Source organism: Schistocerca piceifrons, chromosome 1 (assembly GCF_021461385.2).
Source record: "Schistocerca piceifrons isolate TAMUIC-IGC-003096 chromosome 1, iqSchPice1.1, whole genome shotgun sequence".
Taxonomy (NCBI): Eukaryota; Metazoa; Arthropoda; class Insecta; order Orthoptera; family Acrididae; genus Schistocerca; species Schistocerca piceifrons.
In genome coordinates this window covers 996,075,240-996,095,806 of record NC_060138.1, presented here as the reverse complement: position 1 = coordinate 996,095,806, position 20,567 = coordinate 996,075,240, and the positions used below count along the sequence as shown (strand labels likewise).

Genomic DNA, 20,567 nt, shown 5'->3' with positions numbered 1-20,567 from the left:
TCGTTTCTGCTAAAACGAGCCAAACATTGTTCCGAGATGGCCATTCTCATGCGTTTTTGATCCAGCATCAAGAGTCGTGGCACCCATCTTGCAGATATTTTTTTCATTTCCAGTTCTTCAGTTAAAATGTGTTATATGCTTTCAGATGATATCTGTCAAGTGTGAGCAATTTCATGCCCTTTCAATCAGCAATCCTCCATGACCATTTTGTGCACTTCTGCAATGATTCTGGAGTAGTGACAAATCTTGGCTGACCACTGTGCGAATCATCATCCAAGCTCTCCTGACCAAATTTAAATTCATTTGTCCACTTGGCAACAGCTGAATATAAAGGAGCAAAGCCCCTCAGTGTATTCTGGAAATCGGCATGAATGTCCTTTGCTTCCATACCTTTCTTTATGAAACACTTAATCACTGCTCAAATCTTGATTTTTTCCATCTTTGCAAATCACTATGTGGGAACAACAAAAGAGCCACACCACTGCCACAGCTCTCTTGCAAGAACACTGACATGGCATGTGTTTACAGGCAACAGTCCAATGAATATCACGTGAACAACTCGGTGCACCAACACTGACCTCTCGTGGTGATTCCGAGAACGTTTCAAACTACCCATCATATGATTAGTAGAAAAGCCTAAGCCCCTTACAGCCTTTACCACTGATTGGTTATGAGTTTACCAGAGTCTCATTCAAGTTATCAGTCAGAACAGCTGTACTTTCTCAATTAATGAACCAAATATTTTCCGATATTAAATTTTCTTACATCTAAAATTGTTCAGGGAATTTAGTCATAAAAAAGTAAGACTACAGAAGAACACTTTCAGCACTTACTTAAAGTTTTTTTTCTGTCTTTGTGAACCATTTCTTACAGTTAACCCATATAAAACGAAGTTAGCATGTCTTACAATTCAGTGTTTGGAGTATGTGGTTTCACTGGATGGTATTACTATAGATCCAGAATGGGTACAATCCATCCTGGGCTTTCTGCCTCCTAAAAATAATAAATTTATAGCCCATTTTATTGGGATGGCAAACTTCTTTAGAAAGTTTATTCCTAGATTCCCCCATAAAATGACATCATTAAATGAGTTATGTAAGAAAGGCCAGAGTCTGAGTTTATCAAATCATGGAAGCCACCCTCTAGAGCTTTGAAGCACATTAAGCACTCCAGTGCTAGCTTTACCAAATTTTAATAAACAGTTCACACTGTTCTGTAAACTGATGCATCAGTGTTGTGAATAAGAGAAGTTTTACTGCAAGAAAGTGAGGAGGGGCAGTTAGAATATTGGCTTTCGGTTTTGAAGTTTGTAACATTTGAGAGAATGATAATGTTGTGGCCGATACTCTTAGTAGTGAAGCCTATACTCTCAAGGATGACATTGTATACTGTAATGCTCAAAAAGATGAAAAATCTAAAATTTTGAGCCCTCAAGAATTAGTAACATATACTTTCACCTACTTTCATGAGTCACCATTGGGGGGGATGTCATTAGATGTCTTTCAAACTAGAAATAGAGTAAGAGGGAATCCTTTATATGGCAAAATATGGGTGCAGATATTAAGAACTGGATTGCAGTTTGCAAATATTGTGCTGTGAGCAAACCTGCACAGAATTCAGAACTTACTGTTTAGCATGGAATACAAATGACAGTCCAACTTAGCATTTTCACTTACACGAAGCGTTATTAGAGATCAAAGAAGTGATAATAATAAAACCTGGACTAATGGGTTTCTTGTTTACTGACACTTATCCACACAGCTATACACTCATCAAATATTGCGTCATTTTAAAAATGTATGAATAATAACAACTGATCAAACTGTGGGAGTGGTAGTTGCGGACATCACTTAGCATTAGCATTGTGTTATGTCAAATACAGTGCCTGACAAAAAACATGTATCACCTAGAAGAGATAGTCAAAAGTCGGTGTAACTTCATACATGTACACGCCGTCAATGAGTATTTAAATGGTTAGAGATGCAACACTGTGACAGGTAGAAAGGCTGCCAGGGTGCATTAATGTCATTATCAGGCCTTGTAGGGCATGTAAGGGATGGAAATGGAACCAGATGTTGAGTGTTCGCAGTGAAGGACATTGAGATGTAGTATACTTGTGTGAAACTGTGTTGTCAGCACCTGACGGTCTGAAAGGGGCCTCATTGTGGGCTGGTTGGATCATGTAATATCCAGATTTGTAGGGCAACTGGATATGACAATGGTCCAGTTTTGGACAACATGGGAATGTGAGGGCAGGAATAGCCACTGTAAAGCTTCCAGTTGACCACATCTGTCCACTACAACTGAATATGATGTACTATGCACCAAGCACATAGCAACCCCTGCATATATACACCTGCCCTCCAAAAACATGCAACATTCTGTTCATATCACACCATTGGTTGGAGACTAGTTATAGTTGGACTAAGGAGTTACAACCCCATATGTAGGGTGCCTTTAACACCACAACGCAACAGACTGCGTTTGGACATGGTGCAACATCATACAGATAAGTGGGGTCAAACTGCCCAGTCCTTGATAAATCTGGCTCAATTTTGTGATCATTGAAATAACATTGCATACCCTCCAACACACAAAGTTTCATATTGTTGGCTGCTCGCCTTCTGGGTGCTTCACTTTTCTGTCAGTCAGTGTAGTTGACAAAAATATACAATGTAGATGTTACCAGGAAAAACTTTTTACTTTATGTATAAAGGACATATAATTAGCAGGCAAAAATCCTCTTTCTTTTTTGGGTTTGGCCAAAGGTTTAGTCAATAATTAACGTCAAAGGCTTTTGTTTATAGGAATGATCTTCGTACATTGACTGATCAGACAGATAACTGCATGTGGATGTCCGAATAGGTAGCTAGCAGTGAAGCCTGGAGGAAGTTCTGTGTTTCTAGAATTGTAAACCTCTTTTGCTTGATTCACTATTGAAACTTTTTGCACATTTTATGACCAATACACTTTGTTAAGATGACGCAGCTCCATGCAGTATCTGTAATCTGATAAGTACTAATTAAATAATAAATATGTTCTTCCAACTTGTTATTTGTGAGCTGTAGAGAAGTTCAGTAGCTCTGTAAATATTTATTTGTGTCAGAAATTGTGTATAAATTTTTGATTCCTTTCATCATTATCCATGTCATTTGATTTTGGCAGATATTTGTGATTTGTTTTTATAATGTGTAGATGAAGGCAGCCCAAATGAACAAGGCCATAACGTATGTAATGCAATGGCTAATAAGGAATAGTTATTGTGTGAGATGTGTAATTCAATGGACCAGGTTGCACATAGTGAAATATACGATACCAGTCACTCATAACTAACATGATAGCCTTTTTATAAATTTTTCGAAGTTCAGTTAAACTATTAATCATTCCAGATTAGGTTATTCAATATCATATCAATAAAACTGTAAATGTAAAAGGAACCCATGTCATTGATAGGAATACATGAATTAATTAATGGATTAATAAAAACTCAAACGTCTCTCACCAGAGTGAGTGGACAGTCCATTAATCCAATAGTTGTACATCACAACTGACACTATCCATGCACTGGTAAAATGAAATTTCCAATATCTGCTGATACAGCATCTGATGTCTCTTTGAGAGACACCTGGAATAGAGAGGCACTTTGACTCCTTACTCTTTCCAACATCACCACTTCTAAGCAACATTTAGTTTTACTGGTGTACTGATATTCACTATCCAAACTGGTGATACTGATCACGTTTCTCTGTAGGTGATATTCGTGGGTAATCAGTAGCCAGGATGCCACTAAAGAGTTAGAACTTCAACCAGAGAAGTCCGCTTCTAATGTGTAAGTTCTAGCAGACTATAGCGTTGTATGTAATTAGTTACAAGTTTAAAAATGTTTATTTCATAGCACTGTATTGGAAATGAATTCCCATTCTACTTGACAGAGCATAGGGGAACGATGCGGGAGACCCGCACCGCCGTACTAGGCAAGATCCTAAAGGAGGTAGTTTGCCAGCAACGTCCGTAATGGTGATGAATGATGGTGATGAAGACGACACAACGACACCAACTCATCTCGGAGCAGGTGAAAATCACTGACCCCGCAGGGAATCGAACCCGGGACCCCGGCTGTCAAACAATGTATCGTCATACGGGAATACTTTTTTAAAAAAGCAGAATTTAATATTTCGGCTTTCTGTATGGTGTCTTCTCTTTTATCTCCATATTTATTTGCGAGAGATTGAATGGAAAGTTTGAATCCGTTCGTTGAATTTACGCACGGCTAGAACTGCCTAGGATCTAGCGATTCACATCTCCTCTGTCTTTAGATGTAAGTTTCTTTGAAACCTACTCGCGAAGCCGAAAAATGCGTTTTACCATTTTGTGGTGTTGTTGTCTTTTATCTGGCCCCTGTTTAATGAAGAGTTTGCCTTGGGTGAAGTAAAAAAATTATAAGCAACAGATAAGGACACCTCACTGGCCATCAGTGTGTTGCAGGAAGGGCATACATTCCGTAACAGAGATCATAAATTCCGAAAATTGCCTAGCGTTCACTTTGCACAACTCAAGTAATGCATGCAATTGTCGAGCAAATGGGGTACGATCTGTCTACAAAAATATAACATTAGGCATTTGCATACCAAAAATGAGTAGAAACGGAATAAAGAAAGAAGCTTATCTCAAAGAAGTTCACACTTCATGGACTGTAGAAATTAACCAGCCCTAGTTGTTCAGAAGTCGTGGATTTCTAGACAGCAGATCACATGTATTTCATCATCAGTACCATCAGGGTTATATATTTTAACCGCATACACGAGTCAAAATTATTACAGTCACAATAGAATACGACGCACAAACAAGACCCAAAATGTTTACGTGAAGTTCAGTCAGATGTGCGCAAGATCTTCCAGAACGAGCGGACATATGAATTTTAGTGTGTGGAGGAGTTACCAAGGCTGCTCATAAAAGTGACGTCAGGAGCTATTACCGAGTAGGTGCCGTCAGGCGGAATGTTCGCCGCTGACTTCACTGAAACTTCTCTGAAGGGGAATATCGACAGTGCGATGTCCTACCTGTAATATATTATAGATTTCTTCACAAGACAGCGTAGAGATGAAACCAGGCGTTCAGCATTTGATTTCAACGATACTTTTTGACTAGCTGCTAGCAATGTGCTATACTTTATCGCGTAACTGACGCCACAAAGCCAAAGATTTTCCTGACCTTAACAGTCCTACACTGACAGCTGTTCTGTAAAATACTCAGTACAAATATTTAAACGTTATTTTCAGGAACACCATCGCAACTGACGTTTCGATGTCCTTTTCTTGTGTCTTTTTGAAGCTATATGACCGAGTTTATAAAACGCTGAAATTGTTGTAACTTCTGTAGCAGGAGACAGGCAGATGTTAATCGAAATGAACGAAGCTTTTAGTGACAGTTTTATCAGAGAATCACTCCCACATATGTCTAAGACATTTCCGTCCTTTCTTAACCCCAACTAAAGTTGCCAATGAATTTAAAAATTAATGTTGGCAACAATGATAATGCTATATACAATTTAATTGTTGGAAGCTGTTATGGACATTTTTACAAGAAAGAGAAAATGCGTTTCATTATCTAACGGCTAGATGACAGCAGTGAGATGGAATGACAATGCAGTGGTGATAGTTCGTTCCAACTGTGATAATGTAGAACCTTTAAGTATGGAAAGATTCAGCAGAACGGAAAGAATCGATAAAGATGCCTGATACTGTGAAACAATATAATCTGCATATGGGTGAGGTTGGTCTGAATGATCGATTCACACCTCCATAGTGGACAAAAATGAGGATTAAAAAATTGTGGTGGTCTCCGTTTGCGTGGAGTATTGACGTATGTTGCGGACAGGAATGGTTGTTTTATCGGAGGTTGAAAAATGATGTGCCGTATTTCAGTTTCGAAGGCAAGTTTTTATTCAAATTTTGAAAACCCGTGGAACCACGAGAGCAAAACCTGGTCCATCATCACGATTTTTCCATTAGATGATATAAAGCAGGACAGAAAAGATCGTCTCATCGTCAAAGGACAGCCTAAGTATCGTAGATGCCAGGTATGCAAGAATCGAACTGGGTATATATATATGTGAAATGCCAGGTACCACTTCATCCAGATTGCTTTTGAGGGGGTTCATAAATTTTGAAATAGCTGTAAGCTACGGTTCAGATCAGAATTTTTCTAATGATTCAAAACTGTTTCGCTGTTTAAATACCTTTTTAAAAAGTAATGTAAGAATGTATAATAAAAACAGTTAGGAAAATAAATATTGTAATAAAACCGGAAATGTGTTTCATTTGTTACCTTAACGTTCGTGACTGTATAAATGAAAATTAAACTGAAATTATGTTTTTATGTAAACCTGTTAAAAAACAATAACCTACAATTATTTTAAGCAGAAAAACCGAACATAATAATTCTGGGCACTAATGGATTAAAGCTGTTTGTAGTAAGCAAGTTCTGCTGGATGAGTTAAAATCAAATACTACAGTGAAGGACAACTGGAAAAAATAACACATTGCCCGAATTTTAATCATACCACCCTTGTTATGAATTTCGCATTCTGAATATGAATGCATCCTTGGCTTGATTGAAGACGGAAGTTACAGTTGAGTTGCAATCACAACTACTCATAGTCGGTCGTAGTTGATTGGCCTCTTTCATGGAAAGGAACTGTAAATTGTACACTAATTACAAGAAAAGCAGCAATACCGATTTATTCCGATCTCATATTTGTGTGCACTATACTTAGTCTAATTTTGTGTTCCCAGTCTCCACGGGAGCGATTACGAAGTGGCTGTAGTATACTCCTAGATTCCTTGCTTGATACTGATGGTTGCGAGTTTGCAACTGGGTTTTCATAGAATAACTGGCGTCTATTTTCAAGCAACTGCAGTTCAGATTTTCATCATTTCCGTGAATCTTACCTATGGATCAAAGAAACCTGTGATCACTCATGCTGTCCTTCTCTGTATACCTTTTGTATTCCCTGTTACTCCTATTCAGTATGGATCTCACACAGTCGAGCAACAATCCAGGAAGAGTCGCACAAGTGGTTTGTCAGCAATTTTCTTTATGGAGTGACTGCCTTTTCCCATATCCTAGCAGTGAACCGAAATCTAACATCTATTTCACCTACGACTGAGCATATGTGGTCATTTCATTTCACGTATGCACAAATTGTTACACCGAACTATTTGTGTGACGTTGTTGATTCCAACGCTGACTCATTGATATTGTGGTAATAAGACATTATGTTTTTGCGTTTTGTGAAGTGCACGAATTTACATTTGTGAACATTGGAAAGAAGATGCCAGTCTTTGCACCAGTTTGCACTCTTACCAAGAGCTGGCAGAATGTGTGTGCAGCTTTTTTCAGGCTGCCTTTCGTTATAGATAACTACATCATCAGCAAGAGTCTGGGTTATTATTAATATTTTCTATCGGGTCGTTATATACGACATGGATAGTAAGGGTCAGAAACTCTTCCTTGGACACAATTAAGATTGCTTCTACATCTGTCGATGACTTTACATCCAAGATAACTTGCTGCATTCCTGCTAAGAAATCTTTAGTCGAATCACAGATTTAGCTTGTTATCCCATACGATGATACTATCATTAATAAGCATTGTTGTAGCACTAACTGAGTCAACTCCGACTTTTGGTGAAACAATTTAGATGAGAGGTGTAGGGAATGATCACATGGGCTGCACGGAGCCGAAGAATGTGACTGTGCAGACATTACGACGTTGTATTCGTGCTTGCGACTGTAAATGATCACGACCACGCCGGAGCTATCTGAACAGACGGAAAACAGTTTTCAGAGTCGCGAGATCTGCGCTGCAGATCAGTCGCAGTATGAACGCTGAAAGTATTTATACCCGCCAGGGTCAAGTTAGCGGACTGCAAGTTTGCAGAAGCGCACTCACAGGGCATACGAATTATTGAAATGTTTGCTCGCAAAGACGCTGACTATTTGCTTGTTTGTCGCGGGCTACGATGGGAGATAAGACCGATGTGCCTATTATGTAAGTGTTTCTCGCTCTCTATTTTTGCTGTAGTTGTAGAACGTGTGCACTATGATCAAGTGGGTAATATTTAGCTCTCATCATAAAACTGAAGATAAAAGTGATCAATAGTATTGACTAATATGTTCACAGTTATTCAGCTTCGTATGTTACCGACACTACTTCTAGAGAAATTCATATGGGGTAGTAGTGACACAGGTGAATCGAATAAGGTATGACCAACACTTCGCCAAGGGGTTTTTCTAGCATCTGAAGGCTCTACAGTAAACAGGAGATGTGTTGTTGTATGGTGGAGTCTTCCTCATTTAAAGTCTGTGTAGATAAATTCTTATAGTTGTCTCGTCGCATCGTGGCGCAATGAAATGCACTAACGTTTGGTCCACCAATGCAGTGGCCCTTGTTAAGGTGTGCTTCCTGCTCTACTTGCCTAAACGCTGGAGTATTTTCAATCGTAATGATGTCACACAGAAGAACTTTATTTATTAGGTTGGTGCATAAGTTCGTAGCGTTTTTGTTTTGCATGTTGGTATTTCGGCTGCTATGGATTTGTTTATCGATTGTAATTTTTTTATTTGTATTTCGCTGGTGCTATTTGAGTTGTCATTTCGAGGTAGTAAGTGGCAATGTGGACACTACGAAATGGAGTGCCATGTGGAGAAATCGGAACATTTCTGACGTATTTTTCTGTTTGAGTTCAAAACAGAGGTGACAGCCGCGGAGGCAGCCAGAAACATTTGCGCCATGTATGGGGATAATGCCATTGGACAGAGCACGGCAAGAAAATGGTTTTAAGGAGGATCGTTTTGACATTAGTGACTCTCCACGTTTAGGAAGGCCTTCGGGGTTTGATGAAGATCGTTTTAACACATTAATCCACAATAATTCACGTCAGTGTAGCCGAGAAATGGCAAATCTGATTATTCTACCATCGTGCGACATTTACAGCCAATGGGGAAGGTTCAACGCCGGCCGATGTGGCCGAGCAGTTCTAGGCGCTTCAGTCTGGAACTGCGCGACCGCTACGGTCGCAGGTTCGAATCCTGCCTCGGGCATGGACGTGTGTGATGTCCTTAGGTTAGTTAGGTTTAAGTAGTTCTAAGGTCTAGGGGACTGATGACCTCAGATGTTAAGTCCCATAGTGCTCAGAGCCATTTTTTTGAAGGTTCAAAAATCGGGTGTATGGGTACCGCATGCTCTAAGCCAAAATCATAAAAATCAGCGGATGACCATATGTTCATCTCTGCTTGCTAGTCATGAATTGGCCCATCTATAACACCTGCCATTCCTGTCCCGTATCATTACTAGTGATTAGAAATGGTTTCTGTATGATAACATAAGGAAAAGAAAGGTGTGGTTGAATCCAAAAAAAAGTAACAACTGCTCGTTAAAAGACCTACGCCCATCCACAAAAGATAATGCAATGCATCTGGTGGAACAGTGACGGTATGGTGTACTATGAATTGCTTCCCTGAGGTGTAACCGCCACTGCTGACATTTATTGTCAACAATTGAGACGTCTTGCAGACGCAGTCCGAGAACAACAAGGACGACGGCGTGAAGTGATGCTACTCTACGGTAACGTTGAAGAAGCAATCCAAAAACAACGACCAACAGACTGCGTGAAGTGATGCTGCTCCGTGAGGACGCCCGCCCGCATTCTGCACTATTCACCTGTACTTGCGCCCTCAGATTGTCACCTTTTCGGCTCTGTATCGAACAATTTTCAAGGAACTTTCCAGATGAAAATGCGCAACGATTTCTTCGCCTCACAAGCACGCGATTTTTACAGTCGCGGAATCTAGAAGCTACCCCAGCGTTGGCACACTCTTGTAAATTGTGAAGGAGAGTATACAGGATTACTGATGACGGAAGTCTTTGTTACGTGTATCTGTTGTGTTTATTAAACTTCTGGTAAAACGGTTCGAACTTTTGCACCAACCTAACAGTTACCAGCATTTTAATGATGAATCCACTATCCGAACCTGAAGTGAAGATGAAAACCATATAGGGAGATGGCATTTGTGTCAAGTGACGATTTTAGTTAAAGTTCATTGTAATATTTGTACTACGTTATTTGGTTTGTGATACAGTTAGTGCCACATTGGAGCTAATACATTCAGTTCACATTTGCCATCTGCCAGATTGAATTTGTTATATGGGCACTTCAAACACTTCTATGGGTCTGTACCTCCCCTGAAGATGGAAATTACACTACTGGCCATTAAAATTGCTACACCACGAAGATGACGTGCTACAGACGCGAAATTTAACAGACAGGAAGAAGATGCTGTGATAAGCAAATGATTAGCTTTTCAGAACATTCACACAAGGTTGGCGCCAGTGGCGACACCTACAACGAGCTGACATGAGGAAAGTTTCCAACCGATTTCTCATACACAAACAGCAGTTGACCAGCGTTGCCTGGTGAAACGTTGTTGTGATGCCTCGTGTAAGGAGGAGAAATACGTGCCATCACGTTTCCGACTTTGATACAGGTCAGATTGCAGCCTATCGCGATTGCGGTTTATCGTATTGCGACATTGCTGCTCGCGTTGGTCGAGATCCAATGACTGTTAGCAGAATATGGAATCGGTGGGTTCAGGAGGGTAATACGGAACGCCGTGATGGATCCCAACGGCCTCGTATCACTAGCAGTCGAGATGACAGGCATCTTATCCGCGTGGCTGTAACGGATCGTGCAGCCACGTCTCGTTCTCTGAGTCAACATATGGAGGCGTTTGTAAGACAACAACCATCTGCACGAACAGTTCGACGACGTTTGCAGCATCATGGACTATCAGCTCGGAGACCGTGGCTGCGGTTACCCTTGACGATGCATCACAGACAGGAGCGCCTGCGATGGTGTACTCAACGACGAACCTGGGTGCACGAATGGCAAAACGTCATTTTTTTCGGATGAATCCAGGTTCTGTCTACAGCCTCATGATGGTCGCAACCGTGTTTGGCGACATCGTGCTGAACGCACATTGGAAGCGTGCATTCGTCATCGCCATACTGGCGTATCACCCGGCGTGATGGTATGGGGTGGCATTGGTTACACGTCTCGGTCACCTCTTGTTCGCATTGACGGCACTTTGAACAGTGGACGTTACGTGTCAGATGTGTTACGACCCGTGGCTCTACCCTTCATTCGATCCGTGCGAAACCCTACATTTCAGCAGGATAATGTACGACCGCATGTTGCAGGTCCTGCACGGGCCTTTCTGGATACAGAAAATGTTCGACTGCTGCCCTGGCCAGCACATTCTTCACATCTCTCACCAACTGAAAACGTCTGGTCAATGGTGGTCTAGCAACTAGCTCGTCACAGTCCTCAGGAACTGTGGTATCGTGTTGAAGCTGCATGGGCAGCTGTACCTGTACACGCCATCCAAGCTCTGTTTGACTCAATGCCCAGGCGTATCAAGGCCGTTATTACGGCCAGAGGTGGTGGTTCTACGTACTGATTTCTCAGGATGTATGCACCCAAATTGCATGAAAATGTAATCAAATGGTTCAAATGGCTCTGAGCACTATGGGACTTCACATCTGAGGTCATCAGTCCCCTAGAACTTAGAACTACTTAAACCTAACCAACCTAAGGACATCACACACATCCATGCCCGAGGCAGGATTCGAACCTGCGACCGTAGCGGTCGCGCGGTTCCAGACTGTAGTGCCTAGAACCGCTCGGCCACTCCGCCCGTCAAAATGTAATCACATGTCAGTTCTAGTATAATATATTTGTCCAATGAATACCCGTTTATGATCTGCATTTCTCCTTGGTGTAGCAATTTTAATGGCCAGTAGTGTAATAGATACAACCTGTCGTACAACTTTTGTGTGATAATAACATTTATTTGAATCATTTTAAATTTTATAGTTCTTTAGTCATTATGTACTGTTTCAGGCAGCTGAAACGCGACGTTTAATTACTTTTTTTTTGTCTGGGGCATACATATACTGTGGAAAAGGGTATATAAAAAGATTCAAAATGCGGCGGCTTCCTATTCTGCTTGAATTACTTTTAAAGGTAATTTTAATTTCATTAGATATACTTTTGGTGCAATGGTCTGGCGAACATATCATGAAACAAGACTGCTTGATGCATATTTACAGAAAAAACAAAAGAAATATGCTGATGTCCTTTTCATAAATCCTAAGTAGAATGGTCCTAATCGATGTGGAATAAGAAATGCAATCTTAAACATATTTTCATTAAGAGATGGTAACAAATTCGTCAGACACTATGCAAATGTTCAGTGCATCGAGGTGCATAACCGTTATAATTCTGAGGCCGTTGTAGGCAGGTACCATCGTACAGAAAATCAGTTTATAACATTTATTTACATTGATCGCATTAACAATTATTAATAATATGTATGTCAGTCGATACTACGAACAAATTCGGCAGTGGAGTAGAAGGAGGTGGTCACCAATAAGTTCTTTAAGCCCCTCTTAAACTGAACTGTTAGTAGTTTAACATCTTATAGTTTCAACTGATTGAGAATGAGGGGCATGGTGTTATAGCACGGGGACTTAATTGAGGTTATTGTAGTGTCCTATAGGAAGTAGGATACATTTCATTTCCAGCAGCAACTGGACTCTGTGTGTGTGTGTGTGTGTGTATCTACAGTGCAAGTGACTTAGCAGTGATTTTCCGAAACTGTTATAGCGTAATTGACGTTCCAGGTTCATGTAATCAGCGGGGAGTGGTATGACACAGCTTAAAACTGTCTGCCAGTGATGTGCGCTGTCATGTTTAGCGTATGAACCTGATAAGAGGGCCAGCTATCCTTTTTTACCCATGATAACGTATAAACTGTATGCTGCAGTCGAGATCTTACTTAGCATAGCTGTTGTTAACGCAACATTCTGTGAATGAAGAAAGGCTAAACACCGGACGTGCGGCTCCAAGGTCTCTGCTGCGAAGATCCACGTCCTTCAAATTGACGGAAGACAAATTACGAAAAGAAACAGGGTAATTAAATCACATCAAATTGATAACTTTTTATTGCAACAGCTTTATAAATAGATTCATTCCTACATTTCGCACTGACCTTTATGAAACGCGCAGAGGAAATATTATTTTTGTGTGTTACCTACCGCGAGTGACCACGGATTGGATATTTATTTTCAAACACCCCACACCGCAAGTCATTTTCCTTACGTTCCAGCATTTCACTAGGAATTCTACTTCGTTCCATGCGGAACAGTGTGGATGCACTACATGAGTACTTTCTGTTTATGAAATAAAACAACAAGTTCGTGCTGCTATGTAGTGTTACCATTCCTAGTCATGATGCAGTTTTTGAAATAGCACGGATCGTAGATATGAAAACGTACACAAATTCAGGGGATCTGCTCAACCTTCTCCATGTCGTAAAGGAACCAAGATAGCTCATATTAACAAGTTAATGCAAGAGCGGACACTATACCTCTCTGTATTATATCTCTGAGTTTTTACTGGGGATTTCTTTCTTTTTACCAGTATATGACGGTATGCTTTTGTTAATACTAGATATCTTCCTTTGTCCCAATGCGAGGTAAAGCCACACACGAGATACTGAAGAACGATCTTTTATCGATGGGGTGACTGAATACCGAAAGTAGTAATGCACTATTTTCTGCCATTCTGACTACATGGTCTGTCTGATTCTATATTCATTAATATAGTTGCGAAGATATTAAATGATTGCCTGTCTTCTGTCTTCCTTTTCTTATGCGGTTTTATACAGAAAGACACTCTTCTCAAAAATCGCATCTGCACAGTTTGGATTTATATGAGTACTCGCGAATCCAGCAATGCTTCACAATTGCTAAATATGTAAGGAAATCGGAAGTACGTCATAATCTTCTTCTCTCCCTCTCTCTGTTCATCACCTCCTTCTCCCCCCCTCTCTCTCTGCCCATCTCCTCCTCCCCCCTCCCTGTCCATCTCCTCCTCCACCTTTCTATGCCCAATTCTTCCGCCCCCCCCTCCCTCCCTCTCTGACCACGAACAGTCTTTATTGTTACTGCAAACGAAACGTTAATTGGGAGTTGAAGTCGCTTAAAATGAATTGGTAAATCAGATGGGATCAGTGGTAGACGGATATGAGAGACTGCTGGATCTGTGTCGATATTAGCTTCAATGCCAGTAATTCGCATACTTTTGATCTGTGGGCGGCCAGGACGATTCAGATTCCGTAGTAGTCTAATCATAAGCCATAAGCCATAAATATAGCTCTCCTGTTAAAACCGATTGCATTTACAATTTTTGTTCAAAATTATATACAAGGCGAAAGAATATACATGGGAGAGACAATTTGCCCTGCTATCGTAGCTGAAACTGATTGCGAGAAAAAAAAAAAAAAGAATCGCACGTGTCACAGCACAGCGTTTTCTTTCGACAGAAAACCTGTACAGTGTTGTTTAACAAACTACATAACGTATGTCCTTCAGAATATTTATTAGCCTATTGTTAAACATGTGAATTAAGAATTTTTCGAGATTTTACGTTTCCGTATTATACACAGAATGATTTAGCAGCCTCTATCGACGCCGTTTTATGCAACCCGCAATGTTATATCTAGCCTTCAAAAACCACGAGCGAGATTTTCATATTTTCTAGATCGCTACGCGAAACTGTTAGTCTTACAGAAAAAAATGAAAAGGATTTATTGTAGGAAATTGAATGTAGCTAAATTTTGTTGTAGGATACGTATTTGCTAGAGGCCGCAATTTTCGAGTTATTCAAGAAAAACATACTGAAATGTAATTGCTACAAGCTACAAAGCACTATTGTACGGTACTACCGCTAAGAAAGTTGGTTGCTAAGATTTGCGCTGACTCACCACGCCCCCGTGAGAAGGAAGAAGTTATATGCGTGTATAGTTTGGAAGAGAGTGAACGCTTCCGAGAGATTAAAACTATGCTGTACCAGCATTCGCATCCAGAGATCTGCCCGTGGTGGGCAGTGCTTTTGTGACTGATCAGTACCTGCACGTTTCTGCGGTTTCATCATTCTATTTCCTTCGTATCTACATCTACTCTTAAGTTACTGTGAAGCACATGGCAGGGATTATTTCCTATGTTGCCGAATGTTAACATTTTCTCGCGTTTTATTCGCAGCTGGGGCCCGGGGAAAATGATTGCTTAGAAAAATATCTGTACGATCTGTATTGAATCTGCATTTAATCTTCACTGTCTCTGTTGAACCAATGTCTTGTGGATTGAAAAATTTTCGTTGGTCCACTCGGAAAACTCCTTGCCAGATATCAGACTCTTCGTTCGAGTGCTGAGATTTTCCGGCATACTTGTTACAGCCAGCCGCAAGTTTAGGAAGACTCTGACCAATCATGCTGGTCTTCCTGGTTCACTCTCGATTAGCTGAACCCTATTTTGATCTCACACATTTGACCATCAGGGACGTTCAAGTGCCTTGTGAGCTATCTCTGCCGTCGATATTGTTATGACTTGACGGAACTACAGTCTTCTCGTCATAACTGTGGGTTACTCTGGGAGATGGCAGATCGGAATTACAAAATATGAAACATTAATTCATATTAATAATGAATGTTAAAAGATTTACTTAACTTTATACAGTAAATTGCCACAGGAATGGGTTGAATGTTTATAACTGCCTTCGAAGACATTACTTAATGCAAACTCTTCTCTTGAAGTACAAGTTCAACATTTAGAAAAGTACAGAAAATGTGGGATTTGAGTAGCACTGGTGTCCTTACTAGATGATGCTGACTGCTTCATCGGAGGTCACGAACTGGGGGTGAACGAGTCCTAGCTCGTTTCTTTATCGACCTCCATACGATGGCACTGAGGGAGAGGGCGTCTTCAGAAGCACCTCGCACTCGTCGTTGTAGATTGCAGCTCGACATAGCTGATGTCTATGGTATCGATCCGTGCTCCCAACTTTGGTACTGCACCGTGATCTTTGGACGATACTACATGTATACTGTTTTTTCGCTAATCGCTATATTTTCTTTTCACCTTCCACAGACATGAGTAGATTCCAGTAAAAAAACAACAAGAACATTATTCGGGTTAGCATATGGCATGATTCGCGCTTCAGCTAGGTCAAGTATGTGGCGATTCCCAGTCCGTACTCACTAGTTTGTCTGTGGTATTAAGACCGGTATCGGTGCAGACAAATCTGAGCAATTCCGGTTAAACATGAGACTCAGTACTTTGGCTTGCCATCACTGTGTGAACTGGGCAGGCAGCTCATAAGAGTGTGCTCAGACCCTAAGAGACAAATCGTTTACGTTTTCTGTAGACATTGTAATGGTCACCATTCATCGCAGATTGAAATTTCGTATCCGACAGACATACAGCTTAGGTTAAGCAAATGGCTGTCTTCAGTTTACTGGAGCAAAGATGGATGACTACAGTATACTGCAGGAGCGGATCCAAGGGCGAGAGGAGGGTGCTACGGTGGGAGTCATGATCCACTCCACCCATCCCCCTTCCCCATCCACCCAAAGAATATTTTACTAAAAGCGTTCATATTTTTAGGTCTATCAGTTTCCAAGTTGTTTAGCTAATTTCTAGAAAAAAGCACGAAAACAGTTCATAAATGGCAAGGGGTTCTAGAAATTTGTAAGGGATGTTTAACACAGGACGCTTTACAGGTGCTCGATTGAGGATTAGGCCATGCGCATGAGCTTGCGAACTGGCGGACTGCAGACAGCATTCGAAACAGGCTCACATTCACAGGTTGGCCACACCTGCTATCAGCAACAAACCCGACGCAGTTCTTGAGTCCATAAGTGGTACCGGAAAACCACAGCAAGTTGCGTAAGGCGAGACAGAGTGGGAACATCTTCGAGTAAGGAAAGAATGATAGAAATGCTGACTTCCTGATTTTAGGCGGAAGCGATTTACAGGTGAGGCTTTCCTGTTATTTACACGCTCGCACAGCCGTAGTCTGCAGACCTGTGTTCACAATTGTAGTGTTTAGTGAAATACTGATAATGGTGATTGCATACTTCGAATTCATGTCGTGTTAAGTATTATTCTTGTAAGTTACGATAGAGTTACACATTGAGAATTATTGTAAGCAAATTATTATTAAATTTAAAATATTTTATTTCTATTATTAAATCCTAGGCAGCTTTGGTACCTACGTTAAAAGTGGAAGTGAAAGCACATTATATTTCGGGGAGGGTGGGGTAGGGAGGGGGGCGGGGGGAAGTAAGAAACTGTGATCTCCTATCCAGAACTCAACCTTGGATGCGCGAGCCTGCCAGTACATCCCTTTAAAGCCCATTTTACAAGAGAGAATTTCTGGTCAAAAACGACTTTCTGTACTCGATGTGGGTGCACTTCACCTGCGTTTGTGTAAATCAGCCTTCAACCACGTTACGAGGGGGCACTATCGTCAGTGGTCAGTTAACTGTACCTAGTTTGAGTATGCTGCACGCTGCGCATGCGCATGAATAGTGTACTGTGGTGCCGTTTACTAAAATTGGAAGCTTCTCATTGAGTTCGTACCTACTTCTTCTTTATTTCCTTTTGCCTTTTCCCGTTTCTGTACGGGGTCGGCATTGTTATAGGTCGGTTTTGGCAGTGAGACTGTGTTTTTAAAGAATGTATTTGAGGGGGGGACATGGATGCGAGCCCGGTTAGCTAGTTGGATGTGGAAAACCGCCTAAAAATCGCAACCTTGCTGGCTGGCTGGCTCAGCAGTCCTCATCGTTAACCAGCGAGGTGGATTCGGGCCGGGAGCAGAGGCGTTAGTGCTCTCGGCTATGCAAGTGGGTAGATCTCTTCTATTATAGTAATGCATTTTGTGGTTTTATGACTTTTTAATCTTTATTTGGTTGTTTGTTTTGTTTTCATGACGTACTGCAAAGGTTACACGATCACTTGGTATTTTTTCCACTAGCGTTTTGCCACAAGTAATATCTGAACGTAAGAAGCTATTTATGTTTTAGAATACCTGGACAAACAATACTACACTATTCATAAATATGAACGTCAATACATAACTTTTGTAATGAAATTTGTTTCATGAGTGAAGAATTTTACTCAGAAAAACGATTTTCGATGTCGATAGCTTGAGGTGTCGGGTGATATGCTGGATATAAGCTGATATCATGTAGCACCTGATGAACATAACGAGCTACATTGTCAAAATATTGTGCCTGAACGGGTCTTATCTCAGGCAGTATACCAGTCTCAGGTAGCTCTGATGAAGACAACGAGTCACGTTGTGCATAACAACGCTGATTTCCACTAGAATACCCGAAGCCTCAAGATGTTAACAGAGCACTGGGAAAGCCTGGAGAATTAAAATTTTCGATGTTATTTAGCACACAGAAAGGAAAAAAGTTAGAACGTATAAAATAAAAAGCGATAATTACTGCCATCTAAATATTGTCTGATGTATTTGTAAGTATACATTTTCTCGAGGAAATAAATGTAGACTTCTGAAATGTTTGGACAACAATTTTCATATATCAGTTATCAGGTATGAGGAGCATTTACCATATGACCTTTATCGAGAGCATCCACTGTGAATTTCGTTTTGTTCATTAATAAACTCTATTATCATTGCTTCTTCTTACATTCATAACTGTATTTCGATTTTTTCGTAAAAAGGATGATCCCTCGTAACCTCACTTTCACCTTACGGCTGCCAAATTGCCCAGCAGAGAGCTCACACAAACGCAATAATGTCAGTGACGTGTAAACGAAAACGACCTCTCGAGAAAGGTGAGACTCAGTACAGGAACAATACGCCAGAGCGCTACTGTAGACTCGTCTGCTACGGGTGGTCGATTGAGACACGAAAGTCGCTCGTGTAAAAGGGACTAGACCTATGGTTCTCAACCTTTCTTAAACCATTACCCCTAAGTGAAATCATACATTAGTTAGTGCCGTCGCCCTTTCCCCCCCCCCCCCCCCTGCCATCAGTCGCCCCCCCCCCCCCAATTATCACCATCATCAGCACCTAACTAAACTGTAGATTGAAATACTTTCCTTGGAACATTTTATTTTTAAAATGACGAAAGATGAATGATATTTAGTTTATGTGTATGGGGGGATGGGGAGTGGGGAGGTTGGGGGTGTTAGAATCAATAACGAAGGATATCGTGGTGCATAGCAAGTGCTACCTACAACTACTTTTCAGACAAGAAAGTGAGGGTAGACACTTTTTACAAAACATACTCCCCTGTATTACTCTTTCTCCATTGCTGCACTTACTTGACCTTCACCCTGCAACCTCATTTCAAATCAACCAAGTTAAAATGTGTGCACTATACTTACTGTTCGTAAATCAGTTGATTGCTGAACTGGCAGAAATTGGAAGACTTCAGGCTGTTAATGCTTTGTGTCTGATCGCAGCCACAAATAATAATAATAATAATAATAATAATGTGTACAGCGCTGTAGTATCCCTCATGTAGTTACTGCTGTCTCGTGGTGTCAATGAATTTATTTATCTGTTTCGAAGCGAGTGAAGAAGCAATTTCTGGACTACTGCAGGCAGTATCTACATCTTGGAGAAGGTATTTTCTTGATATATTTGGCATTTGTCACGTATCATGTTTATCACTTTTATCACAAGCGGTGTACGGGACAAAGGACAACATACGTGTGTACTGGGTGGACTGTGTGAGGAACTTGTAACCTCCACCGTATTAATGCTACTAACTGAGAAAAAGTAACTATTAATAACTTATACAGTATAATCAGTACTGGAGTCTTACAAAATTTTAGCCGGCCAGAGCGGCCGAGCGGTTCTAGGCGCTTCAGTCTGGAACCGCGCGACCGCTAAGGTCGCAGGTTCGAATCCTGCCTCGGGCATGGATGTGTGTGATGTCTTTAGGTTAATTAGGTTTAAGTGGTTTAAGTAGTTCTAAGTTCTAGGGGACTGATGACTTCAGAAGTTAAGTCCCGTAGTGCTCAGAGCCATTTGAACCACCTTACAAAATTTTGATAATAGTAATGATATTTTGAAAATAATTTAGTTTCGTGACTGAAACAGAATCCAATCGTTTAGTTTCTGCCCCTCAGCGGTTAATTACCCCCTGGTTGGCAACCACCGGACCAGTCAGCACTAACCTTCTTGCGGAAGCGCTGGCGCGCCGTGAGCGGCCCCAAGGCGAGCACCTTGAACCCGAGCAGCGCGCTGTAGTAGGCATAGTCCCTGAGCACGGGGTTGGCCACTACCAGGGCGGTGGTGGCGGCGGTCGCGACGCCACGCAGCTCCGACTCGAACGACATGCTGCTCGCTTCTGCGCGGCTGCAAGTGCCGGCCGGCTGCAAGCTGACCTCGGCCGTGCCTTGCGTCATCACCGCCAAGGCCACCGCGCCGGCCGCGGCCGAGCGATAATAACCTAGCTAGCTAGCGGAACTCGGCGTTCGCCGAGTGCAGCTTCTTGCCTCCTAGGTGCGCCCTCTGCGCTAAACCTGTTTTCTGCGTTGAACCCGTAGATGAGGTCAATCCCAGTCACCCAACCTTGTAGGGGGCGAGCGGAAAACTTGCGTCCTTTCCAGCACAGTGTGTC

The 20,567-nt window shown here is 41.4% G+C and overlaps 1 protein-coding gene across 1 annotated transcript in view; it reads right to left on the bottom strand.

The window, feature by feature from the left end:
* The window catches only part of LOC124782958 (microsomal glutathione S-transferase 1-like), a 38,575-nt gene extending 18,209 nt beyond the window's left edge, over window positions 1-20,366 (bottom strand). The window contains exon 1 of the mRNA XM_047253989.1: window positions 20,122-20,366. Within this exon, the coding sequence (XP_047109945.1) occupies window positions 20,122-20,352 (231 nt within the window). The 5' untranslated portion in view covers window positions 20,353-20,366. The remainder of the gene's footprint in view (window positions 1-20,121) is intronic.
* Between the last annotated feature and the right edge of the window lie 201 nt (window positions 20,367-20,567).